This window comes from Capricornis sumatraensis, chromosome 6 (assembly GCF_032405125.1).
Source record: "Capricornis sumatraensis isolate serow.1 chromosome 6, serow.2, whole genome shotgun sequence".
In the NCBI taxonomy this organism is placed as follows: Eukaryota; Metazoa; Chordata; class Mammalia; order Artiodactyla; family Bovidae; genus Capricornis; species Capricornis sumatraensis.
In genome coordinates, this window is record NC_091074.1 from 96,021,866 (window position 1) to 96,036,796 (window position 14,931).

General features: G+C 42.1%; 1 protein-coding gene across 2 annotated transcripts in view; it reads right to left on the reverse strand.

The window, feature by feature from the left end:
* Positions 1-576: 576 nt before the first annotated feature.
* SYK (spleen associated tyrosine kinase) overlaps positions 577-14,931 on the reverse strand; it is a 56,590-nt gene continuing 42,235 nt past the window's right edge. For both annotated transcript variants that reach the window (XM_068973949.1, XM_068973948.1), the window contains 3 exons: positions 7,834-7,974; positions 6,578-6,690; positions 577-3,100 (listed from right to left, as the gene is read on the reverse strand). In XM_068973949.1, the coding sequence (XP_068830050.1) occupies positions 3,028-3,100; positions 6,578-6,690; positions 7,834-7,974 (327 nt within the window). In that variant the 3' untranslated portion in view covers positions 577-3,027. The remainder of the gene's footprint in view (positions 3,101-6,577; positions 6,691-7,833; positions 7,975-14,931) is intronic.

The window sequence follows — 14,931 nt, forward strand, 5'->3', positions numbered from 1 at the left end:
GGCAAACCCCTGCCCGTGAACAGAGGAGCTCCATGGCTCAGGGCCCTCATCAATAGGCCTTTACCTTCTGTGCATGGCAGAAACTTCCAGATCCATTCCCACCAGCTGCAGACATCTACCATTTTAGACCGTGGCTGGGGACTGATTGTTTTTAAACACACTGCACACTGGACATGCTGTTTGACATAATGTATTTGACAGTATACCTATCCTATTTTGGGCTTCCCAGGTGGTGCTAGTGGTAAAGAACCCACCGTTCAATGCAGGAGGTGTAAGAGACACCTTCCCTGGATTGGGAAGATCCCCAGAGGAGGAAATGGCAATCCACTCCAGTATTCTTGCCTGGGGAATCCCACTGACAGAGAAGCCTGGGTCACAAAGAGTTGGACATGACTGAGTGACCGAGCACACCTATCATATTTTAATTACATCCATGCAACTCATCACAAAGCTCATTTAAATGTTTTATTAAAAATTACAGTTGAAAAAAAGTCCAGTGACAAAAGATTGCTCTTCCGAAATGAATGGAGAATACAACACCAGATTAACTGGTCAACTGTGCTCCTTGGGAGGCTGGAGGCCTGACAACCCAGCAGTCTGCCCCACATGTGAAAACCCGGGTGGGGTTCTGCAGTCATCGGGTGGGGGTAAATGTGAAGTCACCATCCAGTGGCAAAGGCAGGGCTGATACCAGCAATTGCAGGGAAAGAACAGGTTCAAACAAAAAGCTTTTATTATTTTAACCACAGAATGAATTATGTTTCTGTTACAAAAACTTTTGGTCCCACTGAGGAACAAGGTGTTTGTGGCATCATCAGACAACTGATGCTGGCCAGGGCAATGTATCCATCATACTGTCCTTTTGTTCCTGTTAAACGTGGACTGAAAGGCACATGGAACTGAAGGCACACGGAATGAGCCCAGATCAGGTTAAAGACGCGCTTAGAACCATCAGAAGGGCAGCATGCATGTGAAAGCCCAGCCCAGGCCAGTCGCCCCAGAGGAAGCCCTAACCTTCCAAATTTTGCTCATTTACATCACAAATCCCTCTTCTACAAGGTTGCCTTTCCCTGTGTCCCTTCCTCTGTGACCCCTAGGGGAAAGGAGAGTTATCCATAACACAGGACACAGTTTTCCCTAGATAAGACGTGGACACTGGCCACAGGGGGAATTCTACACTCAGGTCTCCCTCCACTGGGGGTGAAGCCGAGGACAGCGTGGGAGGGGGAAGCACTGGCTGCCTCCCAGGCTGGGTTTCTCTTGCCCACTAGCATTCTAGATGTTCCTCCTCCCCTGACTCCGGGGAGGGGTGAGGAGATGCTAGGCAGCGGACAATCCCACCGGAAGGAAGGAAAGAGCTCTGCACACTCACTACATGCACGCCCCTTATTCCTGTATGCCTGCGGCCTCAGCTACAGACACACTTTAGGGCTGAAGAAGGACCCTGGGAGTCCAGCAGTGTGTATGGATGGCCTCTTTCTTAGATGCCATCCTCGCTTTATCCAGATCTTCCTCTGATAACTCTACACAGCCTGACCACAGAGATGGAGTCACTAATCTTTATCATTTCAATGTGCTGTGCACTGAGTATCTGCTCAGCACACAGGGATCCTCTCTTTAACACAGGGAATAAACCACGAGGGGGCACGATTCCAAAAAGCAGGGGTAGGTTCTGAAAGTTTCTTAACACAAGTTCCACCAGGGGACTCAAGTCTTTGCCTGGCTAAGCTGGGGTGCTGACCGCTGCCTTTCTCTGTTCCCAGCTCCCCTGTCAGGAGGGGGGCCTCCTCCTCTGGCCATCAGCTGGATGTAGACGCAACTGATGATGAGACGCTCTGAGTTTATGTGTCTTGACAGACCTAACTAAGAAGGATGGCCAATTAACACCTACCTTCAAGGGCTACAGCAATCCTGATATCAATGAGCTGATGCCCTACAAATGATCAAACAACAGTCAGGATTAACTAAGAAGTAGGGGACTAGAAAAGATTTCGTAGCTTCAGCTCAAAATCATACTCAGTGAGGCCTACTTGTGGGCAGGGCAGGGTCTTTGGCTTTATTTTGAATTAATACTTGCCTCGGAAACTTATCTTTAGATGGCCTTGGCCAACAGGTTGTCCCTTACCATGAATACATCCAGCTGCAGCAGAGGAAGCTTGGCTAAGCAGACAGCAGCCCGCAGCACCCTGCTGCTTGTCCTTGGTCAGACCTGAGATGATGGGCACCTTCTCCCCTACTGGATCTTCACAAAAATCCTTCTTTATTAGTCTTCAGTCAAGTACAGCCTTCAGAGAGTCTGAAGGAGAGAGGCTGTTGTGGGGAGAGTAGGCCTAGCCAATTCATTCTAACAGGCCCCATTTTCCATGTAGACCTGAACTTTCTGCCTCAGAACACACAGAGCAAAAGCAGGATCCAAACTTTCTATTTTCCCTGAACTGGGCTACAGGCTTAGAGACTGCACAGATGCAGCCTGATTTGTTTGTTTGTTTTTAAGCCTCAAAGCACTTTTATTGGGGAAAGTTTCTCAGTGGCAGGGCTCAGTCTCAGGACCTGTCGGAGCCATGTTCCAGAAGCAAATCAAACCCCTTCTCCTCTCCTTTCCCTCCCTGGCAGGTGTCACAAGCCAAAGGCATCCTCCAGAAATTGCAGCCAAGGTGGGCAAGAGGGCTGAGCACGCCATGGTGATGCTGGGTGTTCAAATGCAACCCAGGAGCCTGAAAACTGGAAAATGAGAAAGGAATTTGCAAACAAATTCTGCAAACAACGTGCCACATGGACAAGAAACACGCACGAATCCATAGGCTCCTTAGTCCTGCTGTCTGTCTGTCTTCCCACCGCTCCTCTGGGGCGGGTTTACTTTGTGGAGGGTGTGTTCCAGGACAGGCCTTGGGGGAACCACAGTCACAGACACAGTCCGCATGAGCTGTCTCTCCCAGTGGGCAGAGGGAGGGAGATGAAGGCTCAAAATCAACGCACTAGAGAAGTCTTCCTGCGCCGCTCATCTGCTGAAAGACGGCGTGGGAGCCTTTAGTTAACCACGTCGTAGTAGTAATTGCGCAGCCGCAGTTCCACAGCTACGAATCCAGGCCTGTTCTCCACGCTGCAAAGGGAGGAGAGGCATTACTGTTATCAACGCTAGAGAAAAAGCTCTGATCACAGCTGGGGCCTTTGCAGGCCAAGTGCGAGTGGAGTGACAGCGCCCTCTGCTGGCTTTCTCAGGAACCCATGGTCACAGCACACCTCTGCTCTGGGCTCAGGACAACCAGAAGCCTCTGGGGAACACAGTGTCAGGCCCATCCCAGACCCACAGAACCAACCTGCATACAACAGGGTACCCAGGTGACTTTAAACCCCACTTTTAGATCTATAAACCCCACTTTCAGAGACGGTCTGTTTATGATCTAGCAAAACAGAATGTGTCTGAAAATACTTAGTTGATCAGTGTGCTGTCGATAAACACTTAGCTCCTAATCTTTTTAAGAAAAAAATGGGGGCACAATTTAAGGTTGTGCCCGAGTAGATGGCTCTAGATTTTCTGAAAACACGCTGCTATTACACACCTTAATGCGGCAAAGTCTTACTTTTGTCACTGTTAGCAGGTGAGGCAATGGTGTATACAAACCACGGGTAAAAGTCTTTAACAATGTGCAACCTCTAAACAAACATCTACAGGCATCTCTGTTTCATCTAACATGGGCATACTGAACAGGATCAGCTGAAAGCAAGTATTTCTTAAAACTCTGAGAATATGTCCTTGTTTGGAAGTTATTTTATTTTGCAAGATTTTTGGCAATATTGCAAGTGGGTAAAATCACCCAGTAAGTGACATAGAACTTGAGGTTAAACTGCATACACTGTCCACATTCAACCTTTTTGACCAACAGCAGCTGCAATTTCACATGGTTCAGCCTAGGTATGAAAGAATAGCCAGGCACCACACATGGGGACAAAAAATCACTCACTCACTGTGCAGTGGTTGCGACAGAACCAAAATGGGCTGTTCTAGCAAATGGCATCAAAATAAATGGTTGCATTTATGGTTTTCATTTGCACTCATGGTTTTCAAGAGCAAGCAATAAAGCTGCTTGAAGTATGTCATCTGCAGTCATGGTTAGGGACAAAAGCTTCCTCTAGCCACCAAGATGTGTCTCCAGCCACCAAGGTGTGTGCAGGAGTGGACGTGATGGCCAAGCCTGGGATGCAGAACCGCAAGTGGAAATGTGTCCACACAGAGGGAAACCTTCCCTCCTGCTGCTAAGCTTCTACAACTAAAGTGCACAACCTCATCATCTTTGCCAAATGGGTGTTCTCTGACCGAATACACAAAAAGTCCCTTAAGAGTCTTACTGTGAGGGTTTCATCCACCAAATAGACTGTACTGTGTGCCGTGCTTAGTCGCTCAGTCATGTCCGACTCTGTGACCCCATGGACCGTAGCTCGCCAGGCTCCTCTATCCATGAGGATTCTCCAGGCAGGAATACTGGAGTGGATTGCTATTTCCTCCTCCAGGGAATATTCCCGACTCAGGGATCAAACCCAGGTCTCCTGCATTGCAGGCAGATTCTTTACCATCTGAGCCACCACGGAAGCCCATGAATACTGGACTGGGTAGCCTATCCTTTCTCCAGGGATCCCCTTACGTGACAAGCGAACTAGTGTGGGGAAATAGGAATATAGAAGGACCCTCAGCAAAGATGCCTGGTCAGGTTTCCCATAGAATCTCTCCTTTACATTACGGGTCAGGCTGCTGCCAGGAAGCCAGGGAAACTCTGAGCTTCTGCAGAGGAGCGTGGCCAAGGGTCCTGTGTACTTGACAGTGTCCCGCCCACTTCTGTGTACCCGGGTCTGGGGTGCTTTTGCTGCTCTGACCCTGGTGCCCAGCAGCCTCCTTCTCATTTCCTGCACTCAAGTTCCTCACCCTGCAGTTCTCAGTTGGAACACCCCTTCCTAAAAGAGGCCAATATGGACTTGTCAATGGAAGTAAAATCCCGACCCCTCGCAGATTCTCTGTGCGTGTGCTGTACTGTACTCAGTTGCTTAGTAGAGTTCGACTCTTTGCGACTCTATGGTAGGAGGGTCCGACTACTACCAGTTGGAGTAGTGTCCAACCCTGCGTGCCTGTAACCCTCCAGGCTCCTCTGTCAATGGAATTCTCCAGGCAAGAATATTGGAGTGGGTTGCTGTTTCCTCCTCCAGGGGGTCTTCCCCACCCAGGGATTGAAATTCTCTACTCTCACTCAAAGATCCCTGTGGTTTGCTCTATAGCACCATCACAATATGTAATCATGTGTTTAAGTGCTTAGTTAATTTGTTTCCTGTTCGCCCAGCCCAGAATTGTTAACTTCCATGAGGAAAGTTGGAAAAGGCAACGGCACCCCACTCCAGTACTCTTGCCTGGAAAATCCCATGGATGGAGGAGCCTGGTAGGCTGCAGTCCATGGGGTCGCGAAGTCGGACATGACTGAGCGACTTCACTTTCACTTTTCACTTTCATGCATTGGAGAAGGAAATGGCAACCCACTCCAGTGTTCTCGCCTGGAGAATCCCAGGGACGGGGGACCCTGGTGGGCTGCCGTCTATGGGATCTCACAGAGTCGAACACGACTGAAGTGACTTAGCAGCTGCAGCAGCATGAGGAAAGTTGCTCTTCCCCTTGGCTCACCCCGGGTCACTTTTAGATAATAAAGAGATTCTTAACTTCCATTCCCAGCTACAGTCACAGAAGATGCTTCCTGGGATGTTGCAGAATTCCAGGTTGCATCTGAAAGCACTTAGAATATCTATCATCTTGGAGATGCTTCTGTAGCATCAGATGTCATACCTGAGAAGAAACCTGATCCTCAAAATATTAAATCTATTGGCAGATATATGAGTTCCTCTTGATTACAGACCTGCATCTTTTCCAAGCTACAAGGGTTCTGCAGCACACTTTAGTGTCAGAGGGACGGAGACCCTGGCCCTGGGTTTCTCCACAATACACATCCAGGCAGCCAAACCCAGGCAAGGTCAAAGGCCATGTCCCTTATTCTCAGGGGCAATGCATTTCCCTTGTCAGCTGAGCTCCCCTGCATATCACCTGCCTACAATGTCACATGTGCTCTACCTGGCAGGCCACTGGGGCAGACTCTAGGGCCACTGTTTCAAGTTCTGAGTCACTTTTGGGGAGTGCAACCTGAACCAATCCATCCGTATCATGCCTCAGGCTGAAAGGTGATCAGGAATTAGGACAGTATGACATCTCTCTGCTAAGTACTTCCATCATCTTCTCTTAAAACATGGCATGCATCCCCAGACCAGACACTTAAGAAATTTGTTTTTATTTTGAACACCCCTTAATCCTGACTGATATCATCCACATTTAAATTTTCATACCTGGAATTAGAGTCATTGTATACTCTTTAGACTAAAGAACAGAAGTGTATGGTCCAGGAAGCGAGACCTGTCCCCGATTGTTTGTTTAGAAGGGAGCCGATCCCTGATTCATGAAAAGATAGCATTTATGCTCCTTATTAGTGCCTGGCAATTCCATCTGCCTCCAGAGGATTGGGCTACATGGCAGGAAGGGCTAGGTACTCACTCATAGGTCCAGCACAGGGTCATCAGCTCGTACATCTCTCTCGGACACCCTGGTGGGCACCCCATCCTCTCTCCTTTCTCCAGCATAGCAGAAACTTCACTGCCTTTCATTCCCTAAACCATGCAAAACCAAGCACAGCATTCAGCAAAACAAAACAAATAGAACCTATCCCTGAAAAGAGACGAAAGAGTAGATACTGTGTGACTTCAATTATATAAAGTGCAAGAAACAGAAGCACCTAACCTATGATGCCAGGAATCAGGTGGGGTGACCCTTGGGGTAAGTCTTGTGCATGTAGGGGGAAAAGGGAGCTTCTGTTTCTGCTTTGAGGGGCTGGCTTTATGGGCAGGTCCCAGTTATGAAATTCCATCAAGCTGTAGCCTAGGATTTGTGCACTTTTCTGTATATATATTTTGATGTGAAAAAAAAAAATCTTAGAGAAGATTACTGGACTGCACATTTGCAAATGAGAGTAGCCATTATTTTTATTTCAACTCTAATGAATGTCGATTTGGGTAAATGTTTAAGTAAAATTTGTATTTTAAGGCAGGACAAAAAAATTAAATATAAAATCCTCTCTGTGTGTTTTGACCTCCTCTCTCCCTCACTAATGGGCAGCGTGTATCTGCACTACACATTAACCCGAGCTCCTCAAAGACAGGAGTACCTGCTTGACCACAGAGATCAATTTTCTTTCTCTCTTCTGACACTGGCGATGTCACTTCTTTAAAAAATAGTGCTCTTTCTTAGCTCTGAGGGGGTCGTGCTGACTTGCTGCTCCCTCTGTACATGCTTACCTGGACTGTGTATCCTTGGTGAACGAGTATGTCATTTTGATGTATAATCTTTTGTCGCAAAAGATCTTGTCTCTAAGACTGTGCCTTCGACTTTTAACAAGTGGAATAACTCTCAATGCCTTCTAAGAATTTGCTTCCTGGGTTATGAGCCTCAGTTTGGCTCAAATAAAATCCCCTTTTTTCCTTCTGAACTCGATAGTTAACGGAATTTTTGTTGACATATGAATGCATATTTATGTGTATAATACACAATGAAAAAAAAACCACATATTGTCCAGATAGTTTCAAATATTTCTTTCAGTTTAGAATAAACTGAGATCACATTAACTCTGCACTCTCAAAAAAACAGACTCAGGAAGGGTGACCAAATTTGAAGTTTTTCAGGGTCCTGTAAAGATAATCTGGTGCTTATCTGTTCTGATGGCCTGATAATTAGGAAATGAAGCACAAGTAACTCACCCGATACGGCTTCTGCCCATAGGAAAACGCTTCCCACATTAACACTCCGAAGCTCCAAACATCACTTTTGCTGGAGAACTTGTAGTAGTTGATGCATTCCGGAGCGTACCACTTCACAGGCCACTTTCCATGGGTCTGGGCCTGAAAACCAGGCAAATGGAGATGTTCCATTAAGAATAAAATGATGGACACCATGTCTGTTCATAGCAGCACTATTTACAACAACCAAAGGTGTGAGCTCCCCAAGTGTCCATTGACAAATAAACAGATACACACAATGGGGTATATTGACGTAGCGGATGCACATTTAAGAAGGAAGGGGGTTCTGATAGATGCATGACACGGATGAACCATGCAGTTGCCTTTTATTAAGCTCAGTGAAATAAGCTGGTCAAGTCACTAAAGGACTAATATACGATTCCACACAACTGAGACCTCTGTGGAGTCACAGAGACAGCAAGTAGAATAACTGTTGCCTGGGACCAGAGGAGGGGGAGAGATGGAGAGCAGCTGTTTAATGGGTACAGAGTTTCAGTTTGGGAAGATGAAAAGAATTCTGGAGACTAGTTGTGAGCAACGTGAATGAACATTACTGAACTGTACTCTTGAAATGGTTAAGATGGTAAAATTTATGTTATGTATCTCGTGCTAAGTTGCTTCAGTTGTGTCCGAGTCTTTGTACCCCTTGGACTGTAGCCTGCCAGGCTTCTCTGTCCATGGGATTCTCCAGGCAAGGATACTGAAGTAGGTTGCCATTTCTTCCTCCAGACATTATGTATATATTTACTGCAATTTTAAAAATCAATAAAATCACGACTCACAAAATGCCTATGTATATATATTGTCTGAATCTTAAAATACGATTAAATCTTAAATTTTTAAGATTTAAATATGCATGTTTAAGATTCGGACTGAAGTTTTTGTATCCTCTAAGTCTCTTTCTCTTACCTCTTTGGTTGCTCACAACTTCTTGGAGTTTGGCATGACAATACAAAAGTCAGGCCTGAGTATTACTTAATGGTTTTGTTTCAAGAAATACTGGGCTGTTTACAATATATTTAACTATTATTGTACATTTGTCCACAGTTTTAAGTCAGCCCTGATTATTTTGGGGGAGATGGTTTCCTAGCATCATTTAAAACAAAGTTGCAAACTTTCTAATTTAAAAAAGCAAGTGGTGGTAAAAAGATCAAAATTTTGCCCAGAAAAACCCATTCTGAGGGACATGAGTTTCAGTGTGACATGGATAAGTCTTACTACCTCCCCTGGAAGTCACTATAACCCTGGTGGCATCTCTTGGGTGGACAGAGGGAGGCCAGCTGCCCTATGGTGGCCAGAGGGGGACAGCTCAGGGATTTTAATCTGAGACATAGCTGCCAGCACACTTCTTTAAATGGCACATTGCTTATACTTCTGTCTCATTCATTTTATGTATTATTTTTAGATTTTGATTTCAGATTTTTTTGAACAAGCTAGTCATGTATGTTATTTCAAGTTTATTCTGAATTTTGATTATAAGATAAAACTTTGACAAATCCTAAATATGAGGGAAAGTGAGTCTCTTTCCACTACAAACTCCAAGTCCTCATGAACAGAGACAGCACGTTTGATTATTTTTCTTGAGTCCTTCCAGAAAAATCTATATACGAGTATAAATAAGTAATACATGCTTTTTTTTGAGAGGTAATCAAGCTACAGGCATATACTTTTACACTTTACTTTTTAATTTTTCTACTTAGCCATGTGTCATAGATATATTTCTGTCAGCACTTGCAAAGGAAGTCACTTTTAGAAGAGTTAATTGCATGCTTTCCATAAATCTGCTATGATTCATCTAGCCAGCCTCCTGCTGAGAGGTCATTCAGTTTTTTTCCCAATTTTCACTCTTACACATCATGCTAGAGTGAACATTACTGACAGTGTGTATTTGCCCTGTGTGCGGAGTACTTGTAAGGAGTTGCTGGATCAAAGGGCATCTGTGTTTACGGTCCTGGTGCTACCCAAGTCCATCCTGCCATGCACAGTTCTCCAGGAGCCCAGCTAATTTGCTTTGGCCACTATCATCTCTCTTTAATCTCTCTTAACTTTTTAAAGTTTTTCATTTCACTTTGTTTTCTTAAAGAAATTCATCACGTTCCCATCTTTTCACGTGTGTTCAGTTTCTTTTGGCTGCTTCTAACATGGCTTTTTTTGGATACAGTTTGATGACTGAGACGTGTATATACTGCAAAATATTTACAACAGTAAGATTAGTTAACACACCCTTCACCTGACAAGATTACCATATTATTTGTTGTTGAAATGGTGAGAACGTTTAAGATCTACTTTCTTAGTAACTTCCAAGCTTACAATGTGGTGGACTTCCCAGGTGGCTTAGTGGTAAAGAATCCAGCTGCCAATGCAGGAGACCCAGGTGATGTGGGTCCTATTCCGGGGTCAGGAAGATCCCCTGAAGGAAATGGCAACCCATTCCAGTATTCTTGGCTAGAGAACCCCATGGACAGAGGAGCCTGGTGGGCTACAGTCCATGGGGTCACAAAGAGTTGGACACAACTGAGTATGAGCACACCCAATGTAGTACTCTTAACTCTGGGCTCCATACTGTAGGTTAGAGCCCCAGAATTGATTTTATAACTAGAAGTTTGTGCCCTTTGACCAACATCTTCTCATTTCCCCCACCTCCCAGCTCCTGGCAACCACAATCTACTCTCTGTTTCTATGACTTTAGCGTTTTTTAGATTCTACCATGTAAGTGAGGTCATATAGTATTTATCTTTTGCTGACTTGTTTCACTTAGCGTAATGTCCTCAAGGTATGTCTGTGTGCTGTGCTCTGCTGTGCTTAGCCGCTTGGGTGTGTCTGACTCTTTGCAACTCCATGGACTTTAGCTAGTTAGGCTCCTCTGTCCATGAGTATTCTCCAGGCAAGGATACTGGAGTGGGTTGCCATGCCCTCCTCCAGGAGATCTTCCCAACCCAGGGATTGAACTCAGGTCTCCCTGGGTTCATTGCAGATAGATTTTTTACCATCTGAGCCACCAGGGAAGCCCAAGAATACTGGACTGGGTAGCCTATCCCTTCTCCAGGGGATCTTCCCAACCCAGGAATTAAACCAGAGTCTCCTGCATTGCAGGTGGATTCTTTACCAGCTGAGCTACTAGGAAAGCCCCCAAGGGATGTTGATGTTGTTTCAAATGGCAGGATTTCCTCCTTTTCTATGGCTGGATATTCCCCATGTATTTGTCTATAGTTTTAAGCCAACACACACATACACACACATGGACACACTCACATACACATCACATTTTCTTTATCCATTCATCTATTGATGGATATTAGATTGTTCCCATGTCTTGGCCATTGTGAATAATGCCACAATGAACATGAGAGCTATCTTTACCAGATAGTGATTTCATTGTCTTGAATATATACTTGGAAGTGGGACTGCTGAATGATAACAGTAGTTCTGTTTTTATTTTTTGAGGAAACTCTGCATTGCTTTCCATAGTGACTGTACAAATTTATATTCTTACCAATAGTGCACAAGGGTTCCTCTTTCTCCACATCCTCAATAACATTATCTATCTCTTATCTTTTTGGTGACAGCCATTTTAACAGGTATGAGGAGACATATGGTGGTTCTGATTTGCATTTCTCTGTTGCTTAGTGATGTTGAATACCCTTACACATACTTGTTGGCTATTTATATGTCTTCTTTTATTATAGAAATATAGGAAAAATAGAATCTTTCCATTATGGTCCTTTGCCTATTTAAAAATTGGATTATTTGGATTTTTTGCTACTGAGTTGTATTGAGTTGTATGAGTTCCTTATATATTTTTGATAATTACCAATTATCAGATAGATAGTTTTTCAGATATTTTCTCTCATTCTCTAGGCTGACCTTTAATTCTGTTGATTGTTTCTTTTGCTATACAGAAAACTTTTTAGTTTGATGTAGTCCTGCTTTTTGCTTTCTGCTTTTGTTGCTTGTACTTTGGATGTCATAGCCAAAAAAAATCATTGCCAAGACCAATGCTGAGGAGCTTTTTCCATATGTTTTCTTCTAGGAGTTTTATAGTTTCAAGTCTTACATTTAAATTCATTAATCCACTTTGAGTTAGTTTTTGTGAGTGTTATAGTCCAGGAGTCCAATTTCATTCTTTTGAATGTGAACATCCAGTTTTTGAAGAGTATTTTTCCCCGCTGGATATCCTTGACTCCCTTATCAAATATTACTTGACTATATATGCATAGGTTTATGGGCTCTTGCTTCTGTTCTATTGGTTTTCATGTTTGTTTTTATGTCAGTACCACACTGTTTTGTTTACTATAGTTTCATAGTATAGTTTGAAGTCAGGAAGCATAATGCATCCAGCTTCATTATTTTGGAGGATTGCTTTGTCTATTCAGGGTCTTTGGGGGTTCCATATGAGTTTTAGGATTATTTCTTCTATTTTTGTGAAAAATGGAATTCTTGTAGGGATTTGTATTGAATCTGAGGATGGCTTTGTGTAGTATGGTAATTTTAACAATATTAACTCTTTGTATCCATGAACACAGGATATCTTTCCATTTATTTGTGTATTCTTCAATTTTTCATCAATGTCTTATTTTCAGTCTGCAGATCTTTTAACTTTCTTGGCTAAATTTATTCCTAAATATCTATTATTATGCAATTGTAAATGAAAGCTTTTCCTTCATGTCTTTTTCAGATAGTTCACTGTTAGTGTATAGACATGCAATTGATTTTTGTATGTTGATTTTGTGTTTTGCTATTTTATTGAATTTGTTTACTTGTTTTTACAGCTTTTTGATGCAGTTTTTGGGTTTTCTATATACAATGTGGGGGTTAAACAGTGTGGAGGTTCAGGGTGCCAACACTTCATATACTCAAAAATCCATGTATAACCTTACAGTTGGCTCTCCATCTTCATGGTTCTGCATCTATGGATTCAACCAATAAGGAAATATGTAGTGCTATAGTACATACTTAGTGAAAGAAATCCATGTGTAAGCAGACCTGCACAATCCAAATCTGTGTTGTTCAAGGGTCAACTGTATAAGATTATGTCATCTGTAAATAAAGACAACTTTATTCTACCTTTCAGGTATGGATGTCTTTTATTTCTTTTTTTAACTTGAGGTAACTTTGATACATAAGCCCTTTTTTCCCCTAATTGCTCTTGCTAGGACTTCCAGTACTGTTTAATAAGCACTCATCTTATTCCTGATCTTAGATAAAAAGCTTTCAACCATTTTCCACTGAGTTTGACATCAGTTGTGGGCTTGCATACATGCCCTTTATTGTGTTGAGGTATCCTTTTATACCAACCTTTATGAGACTGTTTATCATGAAATAATGTGGATTCTGTCAAATGCCTTTTATGCATCTAATGAGATGACCATATGATTTTTATCTTTCATTCTATTAATATGGGGTATCACATTTACTGATTTGCATATATTGAACTAGCCTTGCATTCAAAAATTAACCCACTTGACCATGATGTGTGATCTTTGTAACGTGCTGCTAAATTTGCTAGTATTTTGTTGAGAATTTTTGCATCTAAGTTCATCAGGGATATTGGTCTCTAGTTTTCTTTCCTTGTATCTGGCTTTGGTATCAGGATAACATTGGCCGTGTAAAATGAATTTGAGAGTATTTCCTCCTCTTCTATTTTGGGCATTAATTCTTCTTGGTATGTTTGATAGAATTCTCTTATGAATTCTGTGAGGTCGATTTGGTCTAAAGTATAGGTCAAGTCCAATGTTTCCTTACTGACTTTCTGTTTGTATGACCTATCTATTGTTAAAAGTGGGGTATTGAAAGCTCCCACAATTATTATATTGTTATCTATTTCTCCCTTCATATATGTTAGCATTTTCTTAATATATTTAGGTTCTCCAATGTTGGGGCATGTATATTTACAATTATTATATCTTCTTTATGAATTGACCCCTTTATCATTATATGATGACTGACCTCCTTTGTCTCTGGCTAAGGTTTTTAGATTGAAGTCTATTTGTATGATATAAACCTAGGTACATTTGCTACTTTTTGGTTTCCATTTGTAAGGTATATATTTTTCATCTCTTCACTTGGAGATTTTGTGTGTCCTTAAAGTTGAAATGAGTCTCTTCTAGGCAGCATATTAGCTGGGTCTTTTTTTTTTTTTTGCCCTTTTAGTCAGTCTATGGTTTTTGATTGACAGATTTAATCCATTTACAATTACAGTAATTATTAATGTTACTCATGGGTAAAGATTTACTAATATCATATTATTGTTTTCTGGGTATTTTAGATTTCCTTTGTTCATTTCTTCCTCTCTTGTCTTCCTTTGTGATTTGATGATTTTCCATAGTGGTATACTTAGTTTCTTTTGCTCTATCTTTTGTACATCTACTGCAAGTTTTTTCCTTGTGATTACCCTAAGGCCTACATAAATATCTTACAAATATAAATCTATTTTAAGGTGATAACAACTTAACTTTGATTGTATGAAAATACTCTTACCCTTTCACTCTTCCTCATATATGCTATGTTTTTGATATCACAATTAAAGTCTTTTTATATCATATATCCATTAATAAATTATTGTAGCCATAGCTATTTTTAATATTTTTGTCCTTTAGCCCTTATGCCAGCATTAAGTGATTAACACAACACCATATTATAGTAATGGGGAATGCTAAATTTGATTATATACTTACCTTTATCAGTATGCTTTATATTTTCATATTTTTAATGTTATTAATTAGCTTCTTTTTATTTTAGCTTGAAGAATTCAGAATTTCGTATAACATAGGTCTAGTGGTAATATCTTCCCCCAGCTTTTTTGGCTGGGAAAGTCTTTATTGCATTTTCATTTCTGAAGGACATAAAGCGTTCTTTGGGATTATAGTATTCTTGGTTGGCTTTTTTTTTTTTCTTTCAGTACATTGACTGTATCATTCCACTCTCTTCTGGCTTACAGATATGTGCTGAGAAATCTGTTGGTAGCCTTAGGGGGAGCTCCCTTGTAAGTGACAAGATATTTTTTTCTCTTGCTGCATTTATGATTCTTTTTCTGATTTTTGACAGTTTTATTATTGTGTG